We start from the raw sequence: 16,422 nt of genomic DNA, 5'->3' as shown, positions 1-16,422 counted from the left end.
CTGGTGCACCATCCACACACAAACCAGGAACTATTAGGGCTACAGATGTTTGACTCTGAATGCTTCCAAAGAAGTATATTAATATCATCAACAAAATGAAATATACCATATATTTAATCTTTGTGAATCATAAGAATGATGTCCAATTATATTCAGGTGGGTCTGAACAAGTCTGAAACCAATGTTACCCTTAAGACCAATAACATTTAATTCTGGGTACATATTTTTATTTGCATGCATACTTCTTCAAATGCCCATGCACATTTCCGCGTGCATGCACATGAAATCTTATCCTTGTGATTAAACTTCTTGGTCTTAAGGGAAAGGAACACCAGACCAAAACAAAACAAAAACAAAAACAAATTCTTCACCTGTGACAGAAAGGGGCAGATGAATATTCTTGGTGACAAATTTCGTATCCTTACTTACAAAGCTTTTACTTTGGTGCCATAAACCGAGATAAAAATTACAAAAAGAAACCCTGGTAAGGTATTTTCCAGCTTTATTTAAGAGAGTCTAACCAGCTACTGAGCCTAATAAAACTGAGTCTTTCTGGCTTTTATTAAGTTGGGGAGGGGAAATCAGAGAACTCCACACCACTTCAGCTAGGACTGGTCCATCTTGCAACTTGGTTTAAACTAAGCTGCAAGAGGAATCAGTCCAGGATCCACCAGGGCTGAGGTAGCTGCAAATGGCATACAGAGACTTCCTGGCTACACACATGTTCTGGGGCCAGCTTCTCCTTCAGTGCAGGCCCAATGTCAAAAGAGTTTCTTAAAAAGAAGTGGTATATTTTTTTCCTCAGGTCTATTGGACCCCCCCCCCCAAAAAAATCAGGATTTCTGGGGGGGGGGGGGAATACTCATATCAGGATCTGGACTTTTTAGAAATATATATATATTTTCCAGTCCAATAGACCCAAACCTAAAAATACCAGTTTCTTTTTGCATACCCCTAGTGCTTATTATGTAGTGGTTTCTGATAACATATATGAAATGTTAGGTTACTGTTGACAGCTACAGAGTTAAAATGTCTGTATTGTATAAGAAAGATTACAAAAAGCTCAATACATGAGGGCTCTGTTTGCACTACTTACAGGAGAGTTACTGATCACTTCAGATGTAGTATTCAGCATCCCTTGCCAAATTCTAGAAAGGTCCCGGAGATTGAAAATGTAATGGAATTTGGCTGGTGTTGGCAGCATCTTGACCTTGGTCATCTGCCACAGCTGGCGAGTCAATGGAACCAGTTTGGAAATGGTTGCTCTAACCTCTTCCGAAAAGCCTCTCTGGCTACAATAATGTCCCATGCCAATCACACCTGTGGAAGAGACATTTAGATAGTTTAACGAGTACAGAACACAGCAAAACAGCCCTGCTGTCTTCAGTTCAGCAATCCGGACAACAATGGATCACAAAGATACATCCAGAAGAAACACCTTCAGAAGACCCGGAGAATAGCATTATTATAATACCGCAAGAAAGGGAAAAAAACTGGGTTAAAAAAAAAACTTAGATTCCCTGATCAACTGGAGTAATCAGTGCAAGATAACCATGAACTGTCAGTCACTAATCCTTCATCAAAGAAAAACACAGAGCAGCACACTCATAGAATCATAGAATCATAGAATCATAGAGTTGGAAGGGGCCATACAGGCCATCTAGTCCAACCCCCTGCTCAACGCAGGATTAGCCCTAAGCATCCTAAAGCATCCAAGAAAAGTGTGTATCCAACCTTTGCTTGAAGACTTCCAGTGAGGGGGAGCTAACCACCCCCTTAGGCAGCCTATTCCACTGCTGAACTATTCTGACTGTGAAAAACTTTTTCCTGATATCTAGCCTATATCGTTGTATTTGAGCCCATTACTGCGTGTTCTCTCCTCTGCATCATGAATGAGTACTTGCAAGGCACAAGGTGGACCTGGCGTGTGTGACCGTGACATGGGTGCAGGAGGGTGAAACTGTCACCCTAAAAGATCTGGCCCTGCCTGGGTTTTCGGTCCTTCATCAGCCTCGGCTCCATGGGAGGAGAGGGGGTATTATAATTCTTGACTGGGAGGCTTACTCCTACATTGATCCCAGGAGCTGAATGTGTCATCCTAGGATGGGAGTAGGTTGGGAACTCGGCCATCTGGTTCATGTACCGTTTGCCTACTTCACCACCAAATGCCCTGCCAGGCCTGCTATGACTGATACAGAATGTGAAATGGGAGCCCAGTGCCCATTGCGGGGGATGTTTTTTGAGGGCTTCAGGCAACTCTCTTTAACCAAAGTGGACAAGTTGCTGGGGTCTGTGAGGGCGACCACCTGGATCCCTGTCCATCATGGTTATTCAAATCAGATGACCAGCGGATAGGAGGTCCCTTGAGGCATATCATCAACACCTCCCTGACACTGGGAGAGTTCCCAGAAGGGCTTAAGAAGATAGTAGTCCATGCCCTTCTGAAGAAAAAAAAAACATCGTTGGATCTGTGGGACCCTGCCAGTTACTGTCTGGTCTCGCATCTTGCATTTCTGGAAAAGGAGGTTGAAAGGGCTGCCATGGACCAACTCCTTGAATTCTTGAAAGAAACTTCAGCCAGTTTGATCCAAACCACAGACCTGCCACATGGTGGAGACAGCACTGGTCGCCATGATGGATGATCTCAGGTACAAGCTGGATCAACATGGCTTGGCTATTTTAATGTTTTTATATCTGTTGGTAGCATTTGATGTCATTGACCACGAGTTGTTAGTCCACCAACTCACCGGAACGGGGATTAGGGGGACAGTCCTATGATGGCTGATCTCCTTCCTCCAGACCCGGGCACAGAGGGGTGCAGTGGGAGAAGAGTCGTCTGGCCCCCTTGCGCTCCCCTGTGGGGTGCCGCAGGGGGTGATATCGTTCCCCACACTTTTCAACATCTATAGGTGCCCTCTGGCACAGCTGATCCGGAAGTTTGGGCTGGGTGGTCACCACTATGCAGATAACAACCAGCTGTATTTCCTGATGGATGGATGGCCGGACTCCCCCCACCCCCTGAAATATCTGTCAGATGCTTGGAAGCAGTGTCTGGATGGCTCAGGAAGAGTCATCTGAAACTCAATCCCTCCAAGACAGAGGTAGCTGGCTGGGTAGAATGGGACAGCATCGTGCCTCCCTTGCCTGGATGTGGTACAGCTTATCATTGTGCCTGCAGCAAAGAATTTGGGGGTGATTTTCATTGCCTCCTTATCTATGGTGGCTCAGGTCATGAAGGTAGCTCAAAGCAGCATTTTTCTATCTGCGCTAAGCGAGGCTACTAGCACCCTACCTGTCCTTGGAACACCTGGCCAGAGTGATCCATGCAATAGTCACTTCCAGATTAGATTTCTGTAACTTGCTCTGCGCGGGCTTTCGCTTGCCAGACCAACCTGGTTTCCTTTTTTGACCAAGTAACAGGTTTGCTGGATTGTGGAAATTCGGTTGATGTCATTTACTTGGATTTTAGTAAAACTTTTGATAAGGTTCCCCATGATGTTCTGATGGATAAGTTGAAGGACTGCAATCTGGATTTTCAGATAGTTAAGTGGATAGGGAATTGGTTAGAGAACCACACTCAAAGAGTTGTTGTCAATGGTGTTTCATCAGACTGGAGAGAGGTAAGTAGCAGGGTACCTCAGGGCTCGGTGCTCAGCCCGGTACTTTTAACATATTTATTAATGATCTAGATGAGGGGGTGGAGGGACTACTCATCAAGTTTGCAGATGACACCAAATTGGGAAGACCGGCAAATACTCCGGAAGATAGAGACAGAGTTCAATGAGATCTGAACAGAAATGAGATCAAGATGCCATTTAATAAAGATAAGTGTAAAATTCTGCATCTGGGTCAGAAAAATGAAAAGCATGCCTACTGGATGGGGGATACGCTTCTAGGTAACACTGTGTGTGAAAGAGACCTTGGGGTACTTGTGGATTGTAAACTAAACATGAGCAGGCAGTGTGATGCAGCGGTAAAAAAGGCAAATGCCATTTTGGGCTGTATCAACAGGGGCATCACATCAAAATCACAAGATGTCATAGTCCCATTGTATACGGCACTGGTCAGACCACACCTGGAGTACTGTGTGCAGCTCTGGAGGCCTCACTTCAAGAAGGACGTACAGAGGAGAGCAACAATCTGGGGCCAAGGGACCAAGCCCTATGAAGATAGGTTGAGGGACTTGGGACTGTTCAGCCTGGAGAAAAGGAGGTTGAGAGGGGACATGATAGCCCTCTTTAAGTATTTGAAAGGTTGTCACTTGGAGGAGGGCAGGATGCTGTTTCTGCTGGCTGCAGAGGACACGCAGTAATGGGTTTAAACTTTAAGTACAACGATATAGGCTAGATATCAGGAAAAAGTTTTTCACAGTCAGAGTAGTTCAGCAGTGGAATAGGCTGCCTAAGGAGTTGTTGAGCTCCCCCTCACTGGCAGTCTTCAAGCAAAGGCTGGATACACACTTTTCTTGGCTGCTTTAGGATGCTTAGGGCTGATCCTGCGTTGAGCAGGGGGTTGGACTAGATGGCCCCTTCCAACTCTATGATTCTATGGATGAGCTCCTGGAAAAGCTAAGGGCCCTGATGGAGCTGTCAGCATTCTGCAGGGCCTGTAAGACAAAGTTCTTCCACCAGGCATTTGGTTGAAGCTGGGCTAGAAAGATCAACTCCCTTCCTCTACAGGCCTCCTTAGGCCTGCTGGCCTGAATTTGCCTTCCCATGGGGGAGTGATGAATACTGCAAATAGGAGATGGGGGGGGGGCAAGTGAGAGGAGGGATATTCCACAGATTTAGGTTTTGCTGCTGTCTTCAGTTGTCTTGGATTTCTATGATTTTATGTGGGGTTTATAAGATTTTTAAGTAAACCGCCATGAGCCAGTTGGATCTGGGAGTGGAGGTTATTAAATAAAAATAAATAAAATTACCAAAAATCTTGTCTATTGATGAATTAGAAGGCAGAGTACAGTTAAATACAGAGAATTGCCTCTTCAGTCTCTGGGGGATATCGTTGCGGCCTCCTCCTGGGTGGATCATGGCAGCCAAGAACTGGATGTCCACAATGCTTGTGAACTCCCCGGGCTTTTCCAGGTTGTAGAATCCATTCTGCTCCATCAGCTGCCTCACAATCTCATTAGTGACCTGTTGACAGAAATACTTCAGATTAAAAACGCAAAACAAATATCTGTCAGGATATTTTCTTGGGGGGGGGGGAGATTTTTGAAAGTAGAAGAGAGAGAAAAAATGTAGGGGATTTTTGCCTTGGCATGACACTTGGACAATCTTGCTGGCCCAGGAATTCTATTTAGAATCCTGATATATCCATTTCAGCCTCTAGTGATTGACTAACTTGCTAGAAGAAGTGTGCTGATTGCAAAATGAACATTTAAAAATGAGCTGCACTCTGAGGGCAACTCCCCTCCTCCCGCTCCACTCCCACCACAGTATTCCAGTCTTTTAAACACATATTGATGGGGGTTTTCTTGAAAGTTGGCTGGTGGGGATATAAATCTCCAAGGCAGAAGTTTTGTTAACCACTGGTTGAAACTGGGACGATTCCCTGATCAATAAGAGCTTACTGCGAAATGGGAACTGGAGAAGTTGAGGCTGCAGAGTCATCATAGAGTTGGCATCTGTTTGAGTGGGGTGAGAGTGGGGAGAGAAACGATTTGACAGTCGGGCTCTGACTGTGGCAGCAACGGGGAAGCACTTGGCTTAGATTTATTTTATATTTTAAAAAACCCAAACTTAAAACCTTTAAAACAAAAAAGGCATTTGTGACAACACAGATAATAGCCAAAGTAATTGAGTGAGGCACTATCCCTGAGAGCCATTTCATACCTATGCATGTCTGGATTTCTTATCCATAAGCGTTGGGCTCATACATTTAGGAGCCCCCAAGGAGACGTCACCCCTTTTGGAGGGAGAGAAATGGACTCGACAGTGTCTCGATGGGATGGCGTATTTGTGAAGTGTTTTATTTAAGAAGGCTTATTCATACATGTAATTTCGTCACATCTGAACCAAGCCCTAGACAACTTTATTTTCTGAATAGTAAATGCCTTAGACAGGTCTTACACTCTTATGGTCCAACATACGGAAGGATCCCAGTGGGGCTTTTTGTTTTTACCTTTGTAATAAACAGTTAACACATATAGTAGGGTCTCTTCTAGCAAGCAATTTCAGTTTAGATCTGGCAGAAACTGATGACTGATCTAACTTTCTTACTCCATCACATTGTGTTATCCACACAAATATTGCTCCCTAGTAATTATATTTTTAAAATTATATTCTGCCGTTTTGTCATCATAATGGCCACCAAGGCAGACAATGAATTAAAACATCCTTAACAATTAGTGGCTCTCTTATATAAAAAAGTGCAGAGACATAGTGGGAGGAGCGTGTCTGGCCTCCATTTCCAGCCAGACATGCTCAACAGGCCAATCAGGGCCCTGATTGTGCCTGCCCCTAGAGGGCTTCAAGAGATGATTGCAGTGGCTTGTAGCTTCATAAGCTTCAGGTAGTTGAAGCTGCAGCTTGAATCTGTCCCGGAAACATATTGGGAGCCCGTGTACATAGGCCAAGATTGGAATGATGTGGTCCCTATGAGTAGCGATCCCCAACCTGTGGGCCGCGAACCACATGTGGTCCATCGACTAATTGGAGGTGGGCCCCGAAGGATGCCTTCTCCCCCCCCCCCCGGCCCTTTCACTTCGGGTGTCATTGTCTCCCATCACTCCCAGATGGGACTATCTCGTTGCAGAGAAACAAGCTCAGGGTTCCCATTGATTTGTCATTGTCATGAGTTAAAATTTCCATGAAAATAAAATGTTCCTTATGTTCATTGTTGTGGCATGTCTGTATCTTATTTTGAAGGGATGTTTAAACATTACCATGGCGATCAGAGAGCGTTAGGGCAGTGGTTGAGAGTAGAGGAGTAAACTACCCCCCCCCCCACCGGGCCTCATTAAAATTGTCAAATGTTGAGTGGTCCCCGGTGATAAAAAGGTTGGGGACCACTGCCTATGAGTCTTCTAGATTTAACATGGACATGTACGACAGTGACCAAATCTTCTCTGCCACAAAAAGATCATGGTTGACTAACCAGTCAAAGCTGGTAAAAGGCAATCACAGCTGCCACTTGCTTATCCAGCAAAAGGCCTGGGTTCAAGAGCAGCCCCAGATTTTGGACCTGTTCCTCTGACGAAAGTACAACCCCATCCAGAACATGCGACACTTTAAATACTGGGTCTAGACCTTCCATCTACCAGTAGCATGTCAGCCTTCAGTTGATTAGCCCATGTGCACTCCAAAACCACCTCCAGGCACCAACTCTACAACTTCTCTGGAAGCCAATCCCAGATGCAAAGAACCTTGGATAACTCAAGCCCGTCCACAATTAATTTAATTGATTTTTTTTTTACTATTTCTCCTCTTTGCAGTCATCCCCTGTTCATAGCTTTGAACAGGGAAATAGATGAGCTTTTTTTGGTACATTAAATGTAAATATTTGTCTCAGTCTTCGGATTCCAAGGAAGTCACCATGACAGCCGCACAATGCTCAGAGGACACCTTGGAACAGCACTGCAGGGGAAAAACACAAAGTCCTAGTTCATATAGACTGACCTGGTCTCCCCACTCATTGATGATAGGCATATTCACGTCATCGACAAATACGGTCATTTTCTTTCCTGCAGGAGGGCCATAGGTTGTGCCCATGCGCTTGTCCACATAACTTTCTATTGTCCGCTGCAAGAGAAATGCATAAATGAACAAAAAATAAAACAATAAACAAAAAGACACCAAATAAAGTAAAATTCGTCAGTGCATCAGAACAACTAATCAAGCCCACATGACCCTCAGGGCCAGATCTCCTTTTAATTCAGCAACGGAAGGACATCATGTGACTTTGGGCTGACTACTATGCCAATGGCCAAGGCATGCTATATGGGAGCCCACAGTTTAATCTCTCATTTGAAAACTTTCCTTCAGAAGAGCTCCAATATACCCCAGTAACAAAGTCATTCTGTGTATGAATTCCCCTGGGACAACCATTCAGCCTGGTCAAGCAGGACTGTCTCCTTAGCAATGCCTGGCTTGTCCCTGCCTCTTGCACATACCTGCAGGCAAGCCTGGCCTTGGCTGCTAATGGGCACTCAACAGGGATCCACACCCAATCCTGGCTCTCTAATGAGTAGCAGATGCACAAATGTGGAAAAGTCTGCTCATGCTTGTGGGTCACACTGCATATAAAGATGGATATATATGCATGCCAAAGTACACACAGCACTAAAGTATTTTAAGTAAAACATGAATCAGCTTCTATTTATAATGGGGGGAGGGGGAGGGGGAGGAGGAGGAGGAGGAAGAGGAAGAGGAGGAAGAAGTCTTATATTTGTCCTGTGAGGTAGGTGAGGCTGAAAGAGCCCTGATATTACTGCTTGGTTAGAACAACTCTATCTTGAGGGGCCCAAGGTCACCCAGCTGGCTGCATGTGGAGGAGGAGCAAGGAATCAAGCCTGGCTCACCAGATTAGAAATCAGCGCTCCTAACCACTACACCAAGATGGCTCCCTTACATACATTTCTTATGCTGTTTACAACAGGAACTTAATCACCAAATCGAATGCTGTGCGGTTGTAGCAACAGTCCAAGAAAACAGCCTTCCACAATCATGGACTCATCATACTGGAGGCATTTAGTAAATCTGCTAAAGGGAACCAGAGAATATTGGATTATCTTTTAAGAGACCCTAGTTTAAATTCCTTCCCTAACACAAAGGACCATTGGCTCACTTTGGCCTAGTCACCCTCACTCAGCCTAACATCCTTCACAATGTTGTTTGTGGTGTGGATAAAATGGCAGATGAAACAAAGATGCTGAGGGCTGCCTTGGGTTCTCACAGAAGAGAGCCATCCTCATGCCATCTCTTCCTTTTTCCTGACACATTTGCCATAGCCCTTAACATGCTCAAACCCAGGGAAGCCAACAGAGAGAAGTCCAGGCGGGGAGAAGATCAGAGGGCTCTTGAAGTTTGGGCAAGCTAGTCATCCGCCAGGGGAGCCCCATAACAAGTTTAAGAGGAATACTTTCAGCAAGTGCCTAATGCTTCAGATCTCCACATTCTGAAAATCCCCAAGAGGTTTCAATTCAGTCTCCAGGACATGGTTTAATTCGGTTTAATGAAATGGCTGCAGCCACCATAAAGTCTCAGTAAGTTCTCATTTTCTTGGGAAAATAGTTGTCCCAATGTGCATGTAAGAGCCTCTTGTGGTGCAGAGTGGTAAGGCAGCCGCCTGAAAGCTTTGCCCATGAGGTTGGGAGTTCAATCCCAGCAGCCGGCTCAAGGTTGACTCAGCCTTCCATCCTTCCGAGGTCGGTAAAATGAGTACCCAGCTTGCTGGGGGGTAAACGGTAATGACTGGGGAAGGCACTGGCAAACCACCCCGTATTGAGTCTGCCATGAAAACGCTGGAGGGCGTCACCCCAAGGGTCAGACATGACTCGGTGCTTGCACAGGGGATACCTTTACCTTTACCTTTACCTTTAATGTGCATGTGGTGTTGCAGAGATGCTGAACATGAACATACACATGTGTAACACTTGTAGCCTCTTTCTTGTGCTGTGATAATCTTCTCTCTCCGCAGCATCTTTTGAAGAGAGGGAGAGCCAAGGGATGATGACCTCCTCTGTCAGGCAGCCCTCCCAGCTTTTCTTCTATCACACTGGGACACTTTTCAGCTGTAATGGTTCAAACATTTGGCTTGCGGGTCAACATTGAACATATGTGAACCCATCCTCGGACTTTTATCCATGGAATAAATACAGCATTTACTCCAGTGAAAACGGGGGGGGGGGGGGGGGGTCCAGGCATGCCATCAAAAAGGAAGTTGAAGAAGTCTTACATTTCCACTAATGTTTGTTCTGTCCAGTACAAATTTTTTTGTTTGGTATATAATATTGGGGGGAGGGGGTTATCTTACATTGAGGGATGCCTTCCTTTTGATACAGCAGTAATAAGCTTATTATTTTAAATATTTATATTATATTCTTTTTTGTTTGAAATACAAGGAGTAAGACAGTTGGCTATGAAAATATGGCATAAACCTAATACAGCTAATAATAATTGTTAGATATGTGGGTTCACAGGAAGAATGCCAGGCTACTGAGCAAACAAACAGCTCTTTATTAGCAAAGCTAATCCTCCTGGCCTTGAGGTGGATGGGTTCCACCTGTGGATGAAGAGCCAGAGAAATTGGTGGACTTATGTGGCAGGCAAGTGAGTTATCAAAAACCTGCAGGGAGCTTGCTGCAGACATCTTCTAGAGATGTGGCCTGGAGCCGTTGGATCCCATTATGGTCATCCCGAACAGCTCCACCCAGTCGAGGCCAAAAAGTCTGGTGCACTCCCCCTCAACAATGACCAGCAGTAGACGGCTGGAAAAACTTTTAAACTAAGTATGAAAGTCACCCACAGCTCACACTGGGATGAGGCTGCCCTCCAAATCCATAACAATATAGTCCACACATAGGAGGACCTTCATCTGGGTTTAGGGACTTGAAAGTCCCTTTGCAGTCGTCTCTGGTGGCCCCGCTCAGGCAATGCAGGGGGGGGGCAGGGACTCAGCTTCCCCTCCCCCCTTGTTTCCATTTCTGGGCTTGCCGTGTTGCCCTCGGCCCCACCCCTCCGGTCTATTGTGGGGCGATGGACCTGCCCTTTCTCCCCCTTCAGCCCCTGCTTCAGCTTGTCTACAAGGACGTCTTCCCCCTCCCCCCCCCGGCATTTGCCCGCTGAGCGGGGCGTAGATCTGGGGATGCTGGATTCCTGGCTCCTGGGCATCTTCAGGCTCTCTTGCAATCGGTTCTTTTCTTAGCCCCTTCTTTTGTTTGGGGGGGGGGTTGCTGCAGCCATTCTCTTCCTAGGTCAGCGGTCCTTGGACACCAGGTTGGTTCCAGGAAGTTGTGGCAGGATGCTGGTAGTGGCACACTCAAGAGAGGTCCCCTTCTTGTTGCCAGACACATCACGGAATTAGCAAAAGCTCCACACATGCTGGACCCCACACTGGCACAGGACCTGGAGGCAGGAGGTGGGAAGCAGTGTGGATGAGCAGCGGCAGCACAGTCCACTTCTGTCTCATCTTCCTTGAAGATGGATCACAGCTGAGGAGAGTGGTGCTGCAGGTGGCAGGTGCAGCAGCAACAGCATCTTTGAAGGAGAGGCATCTCTTGGCGAAGAAACAGTCTGCTTGTCCCGTAGTCACGAAGATGGTCACGAAGTACCTCCTTGAGTTTGGTGAAGAGGCAGACATGAGCAAGATTGCACAGAATGGCAATGAAGTCCGCAGCGGACCCGCCTCTTGTGGGACTCATTGGCAGAATGTGGGGCAGCAGCTGTTGTCTCCCAGCTGGGGGCTACAATGGGGCTACAATGGCCCTCTCCAGGAGGCGCGTTCAGCAGTCCGAAGTCCCTTCCCTAGAGGCTGGGCACCGACTGAATGATGGTCTCTACCAGCAGGGCCCCGCACCAGTGGGTGATCGCTTACCTGGGTTCCATACCTAGCACTGCAGTCTCATCCTCCTTGCCGGTGCTAAATATGTGGGTTTGTACGAAGAACGCCAGGCTGCTGGGCAGACGAGCAGCTCTGTATTAGTGATCTCAGCAGCGAGTACGGACTGCAGCAGGGGACAAGAAACTCCCCAGAAATCTGCAGCTTAGATACACAAAGCAGGCAATCGGTTTCCCCGCCCATGTGTGGGATTGGCCAGATTTGTATTGATTTATTTAAACTGATGATTGGCTAAATAAGCACTGATTGACTTAAACTAATAGGATCAGACAGACTGGATTGAACCACTCCTTAAAGAGTTCCAGAACATCATGATGTAGACCAGCTAAAGAGGCTGCTAAGTGATGAGTCCCCCCAGGTGACAACTCAGCTGGCTAAGTTTTGTGCCGCCGCCATAAAAATCCGATGCTCTAAAGTGGCTTAATTTTAAGTTCTATTTTATGCTCTGTTTTAAATTGTATTACCTTAAATGACCATATTCTTTTGGTCTCTTATGTAATGACTTCATGCAACTTGGCCTGAACGACTGTAATAACGTTTGATTGATTGATTGATTGATTGATTGATTGATTGATTGATTGATTGATTGATTGATAGACTGGATCTCCGCTGTGCATTGGTCAGTGCCTGTTCTCTGCCATATTCTGTTCTAACCAGAGTTCTTCCATGCTTTCTTAATTGTTCGTTTATTGCTGGGCCCCTATGTAACCCTGGCCACTTGGATCCTGCCTTGGACCTCAAGCTCAGCCCTCAGCACACTCACATACACAACAACAACAACAACAGCAACAACAACAAGAAGAAGAAGATATAATAGCTCCCTGTGCCTTTGCATAATCTCTTTCCAGGACATTCTCAGAGTACCAAAAGTCAAATTTCACTGTAGGTGGAAAGGAAAACAACTGTAATAACCTGAAACATGAAAGGTGTTGTTGCTGATGAGAAAGTCAGACTCTTGGCAATGTGGATTTCAGGATCATATTTTGACACGTAGCCTTTGATGATGACCGTCTTTGCAGTGCCCTGTTCGCCAATTAGCAATACTGCCTGAAGAAAGGAAGGGAATTCAAGTGAGTCGGGGGATATGCAAGCCAAGAAGGTTCAGTTTTTAAAATGCTCATTTCAAGCAACAGAGAAGTCAAAATGTAACATTCAAAAGAAATGCAATTGCTGCCAGCATCATTTCCTACTTTAGCAATTTGGTGCGGCTGTGCTAAGCAGTAACCCTCACAGAAGTTCAATCTCCTGGTAAAGTCTGTATTGTCATGTAGATCTTGCTAGGCCCTCTCAGCCGCTAAACAGAGTCAGCGGAGGGTAACTATTGCATCAGAGACAGCAGAGGAAGTCCAGGGTTGTTAAGCACAGGGAAGCAATGGCAAACCAACCCTGTTCATGTCTTGCCTTGACAAGCTTCCAGGTTCGCTATAAGTCATCTAGGACTTGATGGCTCTTTCCCCTAAAAAACTGGCAGTGACGGGACAATATTCACCCTAAGGCCAAGAGTCGGGTCCAGCCAGTTCCACTCTCTTATTTGTCTGTCCACAATATGGCTTGGGAGATTCCCAGGCATTGGAGGGCAGTGGAAGGCCAAGAAAGGCAGCCCACTGAGGGGGCCTCGGGGACACCCCACCCTCCACCCTCCCCAGCAGCCGTTTCCGCCACAGAAGGGATTGTAGCAGATTGGAGAAGAGCTGCAATTCCCAGCAGTCTCCAGGCCCAACCTTAAAGAGAAAGGGAAAGGTATCCCCTGTGCAAGCACCGAGTCCTGTCTGACCCTTGGGGTGACGCCCTCCAGCGTTTTCCTGGCAGACTCAATACAGGGTGGTTTGCCAGTGCCTTCCCCAGTCATTACCGTTTACCCCGCAGCAGCAAGCTGGGTACTCATTTTACCGACCTCGGAAGGATGGAAGGCTGAGTCAACCTTGAGCCGGCTGCTGGGATCGAACTCCCAGCCTCATGGGCAGAGCTTTCAGACTTACCACTCTGCGCCACAAGAGGCTCCAACCTTAGGCCTTCCCATTAAGGGCCTGAGGCCACTCAGAATTTTGGGATGCTGAGATTATCATGTATTTTATGCAAACAAAAGTCTCTTGCTCTGAGACTGATACACAGATTTTAAATATTACCCCAGCAGCATGAGAGGCCCCGTGTGGAAGCCAATGTCCTGCAGCTCCAGGGCTGCTCCTCAGCGCACGGGGAGGCAGGCAAGTGGGGGGGAGGCCTGGGGCATGTGTGGCTGCGAGTGGGAGGGTGTGTGCAGCGCCCCCCCCCTGACCTCTGCCCCTCCACCCTTGTGCAGCAGCAATGACCGCCTGGGGCTGGGAGGAGGAAGCGTCACCAGTGCGATTGCAGCACCATCTGCATGGGTGGGCAGGCGGCCTCTGCGAAGGATGTTGGCGGGTCTGGCAGCAACTGACCACTGGGGCTCCCTCCGCCTGCAGATGAGGCCTGGAGGGGCCAGAAAGGGCTGGGGCCTCCCAGCAGCTGCTGGAGACGGAAGTGGGGCAGGGAGCAGGGGGGTGGGGGGTGGGGCGAAGCATGTGCTTCCAAAGGCAGGCAGTCCGTGGGCTTGGCAGGGCCACGTCAAAGGGCGGAGGCAGTCCCCAGAACAGACCGAGCCCCGAGCGTAAAGCCCTGCGGGGCCCTGAGGAGACAGAGAGGCAGCCCAGCAGAGATGAGGGGAGGAGATCCACGGCGCTGTAGGCCGGGCCCCAAGAGGCGCGAGGAGGCGGGCAGAGAAGGCTCGCGGGCTGGCTAGGGCACAGTAGTGGCAAGAGGGCTTGGCAGCAGCAGGGCGGGGTCAGCTGAGAAGGCAGGCAGCTTTCCAAGGCTGCAGGGGCCACGAGGAGTCCAGCGTGGCCTCAGTGGCATGCTGACCCTCTGACTGGCCCTTGGGGGAGGAAGGACCCTGCACATTTCATGATGATGATGATAAGGTTCATCTTTGAAGGGATTTATTAGTACTGCCATCCAGTCCTGATCAGCCCTAAGCATCCAGGATAAGGATCTGTCCAGCTGCTTTTTAGATACCCCCAGCGAGGGGGAGCGCACTTAGGCAGCCCCTTCCACTGCTGAACTAGACTCCTGGAATCCTAGAGTGGGAAGGGGCCATGCAGGCCATCTAGTCCCACCCCCTGCTCAGTGCAGGATCAGCCTCAAGCATCCAGGAGAAGGATCTGTCCAGTCGCTGCTTGAAGACGGCCAGTGAGGGAAGCTCCCCACCTCCTGAGGCAGCCCCTTCCACGGCTGAACTAGACTCCTAGAATCCTAGAGTGGGAGGGGGCCATGCAGGCCATCTAGTCCCACCCCCTGCTCAGTGCAGGATCAGCCTCCAGCATCCAGGAGAAGGATCTGTCCAGCCGCTGCTTGAAGACGGCCAGTGAGGGGGAGCTCCCCACCTCCTGAGGTAGCCCCTTCCCCTGCTGAACTAGACTCCTGGAATCCTAGAGTGGGAAGGGGCCATCCAGGCCATCTAGTCCCACCCCCTGCTCAGTGCAGGATCAGCCTCCAGCATCCAGGAGAAGGATCTGTCCAGCCGCTGCTTGAAGACGGCCAGTGAGGGGGAGCTCCCCACCTCCGTAGGCAGCCCATTCCTCTGCTGAACTAGACTCCTAGAATCCTAGAGTGGGAAGGGGCCACACAGACCATCTAGTCCCAACCCCTGCTCAGTGCAGGGTCAGCCTCCAGCATCCAGGAGAAGGATCTGTCCAGCCGCTGCTTGAAGACGGCCAGTGAGGGGGAGCTCCCCACCTCCGTAGGCAGCCCCTTCCACTGCTGAACTAGACTCCTGGAATCCTATAGTGGGAAGGGGCCATCCAGGCCATCTAGTCCCACCCCCTGCTCAGTGCAGGATCAGCCTCAGGCATCCAGGAGAAGGATCTGTCCAGCCGCTGCTTGAAGACGGCCAGTGAGGGGGAGCTCCCCACCTCCGTAGGCAGCCCATTCCTCTGCTGAACTAGACTCCTAGAATCCTAGAGTGGGAAGGGGCCACACAGACCATCTAGTCCCAACCCCTGCTCAGTGCAGGGTCAGCCTCCAGCATCCAGGAGAAGGATCTGTCCAGCCGCTGCTTGAAGACGGCCAGTGAGGGGGAGCTCCCCACCTCCGTAGGCAGCCCCTTCCACTGCTGAACTAGACTCCTGGAATCCTATAGTGGGAAGGGGCCATCCAGGCCATCTAGTCCCACCCCCTGCTCAGTGCACGATCAGCCTCCAGCATCCAGGAGAAGGATCTGTCCAGCCGCTGCTTGAAGACGGCCAGTGAGGGGGAGCTCCCCACCTCCTTAGGCAGCCCCTTCCACTGCTGAACTAGACTCCTGGAATCCTATAGTGGGAGGGGGCCATGTAGGCCATCTAGTCCCACCCCCTGCTCAGTGCAGGATCAGCCTCCAGCATCCAGGAGAAGGATCTGTCCAGCCGCTGCTTGAAGACGGCCAGTGAGGGGGAGCTCCCCACCTCCGTAGGCAGCCCATTTCTCTGCTGAACTCGACTCCTAGAATCCTGGAGTGGGAAGGGGCCATGCAGACCATCTAGTCCCAACCCCTGCTCAGTGCAGCGTCAGCCTCCAGCATCCAGGAGAAGGATCTGTCCAGCTGCTGCTTGAAGACGGCCAGTGAGGGGGAGCTCCCCACCTCCGTAGGCAGCCCCTTCCACTGCTGAACTAGACTCCTGGAATCCTATAGTGGGAAGGGGCCATCCAGGCCATCTAGTCCCACCCCCTGCTCAGTGCAGGATCAGCCTCAAGCATCCAGGAGAAGGATCTGTCCAGCCGCTGCTTGAAGACGGCCAGTGAGGGAAGCTCCCCACCTCCTGAGGCAGCCCCTTCCACGGCTGAACTAGACTCCTAGAATCCTAGAGTGGGAGG

At 49.0% G+C, this 16,422-nt stretch overlaps 1 protein-coding gene across 3 annotated transcripts in view; it reads right to left on the bottom strand.

Moving 5' to 3' along the window:
• The window catches only part of DNAH5 (dynein axonemal heavy chain 5), a 323,270-nt gene that overhangs the window by 148,013 nt on the left and 158,835 nt on the right, over positions 1–16,422 (bottom strand). For all 3 annotated transcript variants that reach the window (XM_077353359.1, XM_077353360.1, XM_077353361.1), the window contains 4 exons: positions 12,472–12,606; positions 7,620–7,742; positions 4,922–5,135; positions 1,097–1,320 (listed from right to left, as the gene is read on the bottom strand). In XM_077353359.1, the coding sequence (XP_077209474.1) occupies positions 1,097–1,320; positions 4,922–5,135; positions 7,620–7,742; positions 12,472–12,606 (696 nt within the window). The remainder of the gene's footprint in view (positions 1–1,096; positions 1,321–4,921; positions 5,136–7,619; positions 7,743–12,471; positions 12,607–16,422) is intronic.

This window comes from Paroedura picta, chromosome 9, assembly GCF_049243985.1.
Source record: "Paroedura picta isolate Pp20150507F chromosome 9, Ppicta_v3.0, whole genome shotgun sequence".
Taxonomy (NCBI): domain Eukaryota; kingdom Metazoa; phylum Chordata; class Lepidosauria; order Squamata; family Gekkonidae; genus Paroedura; species Paroedura picta.
This window is presented reverse-complemented; position numbering and strand designations above follow the sequence as displayed.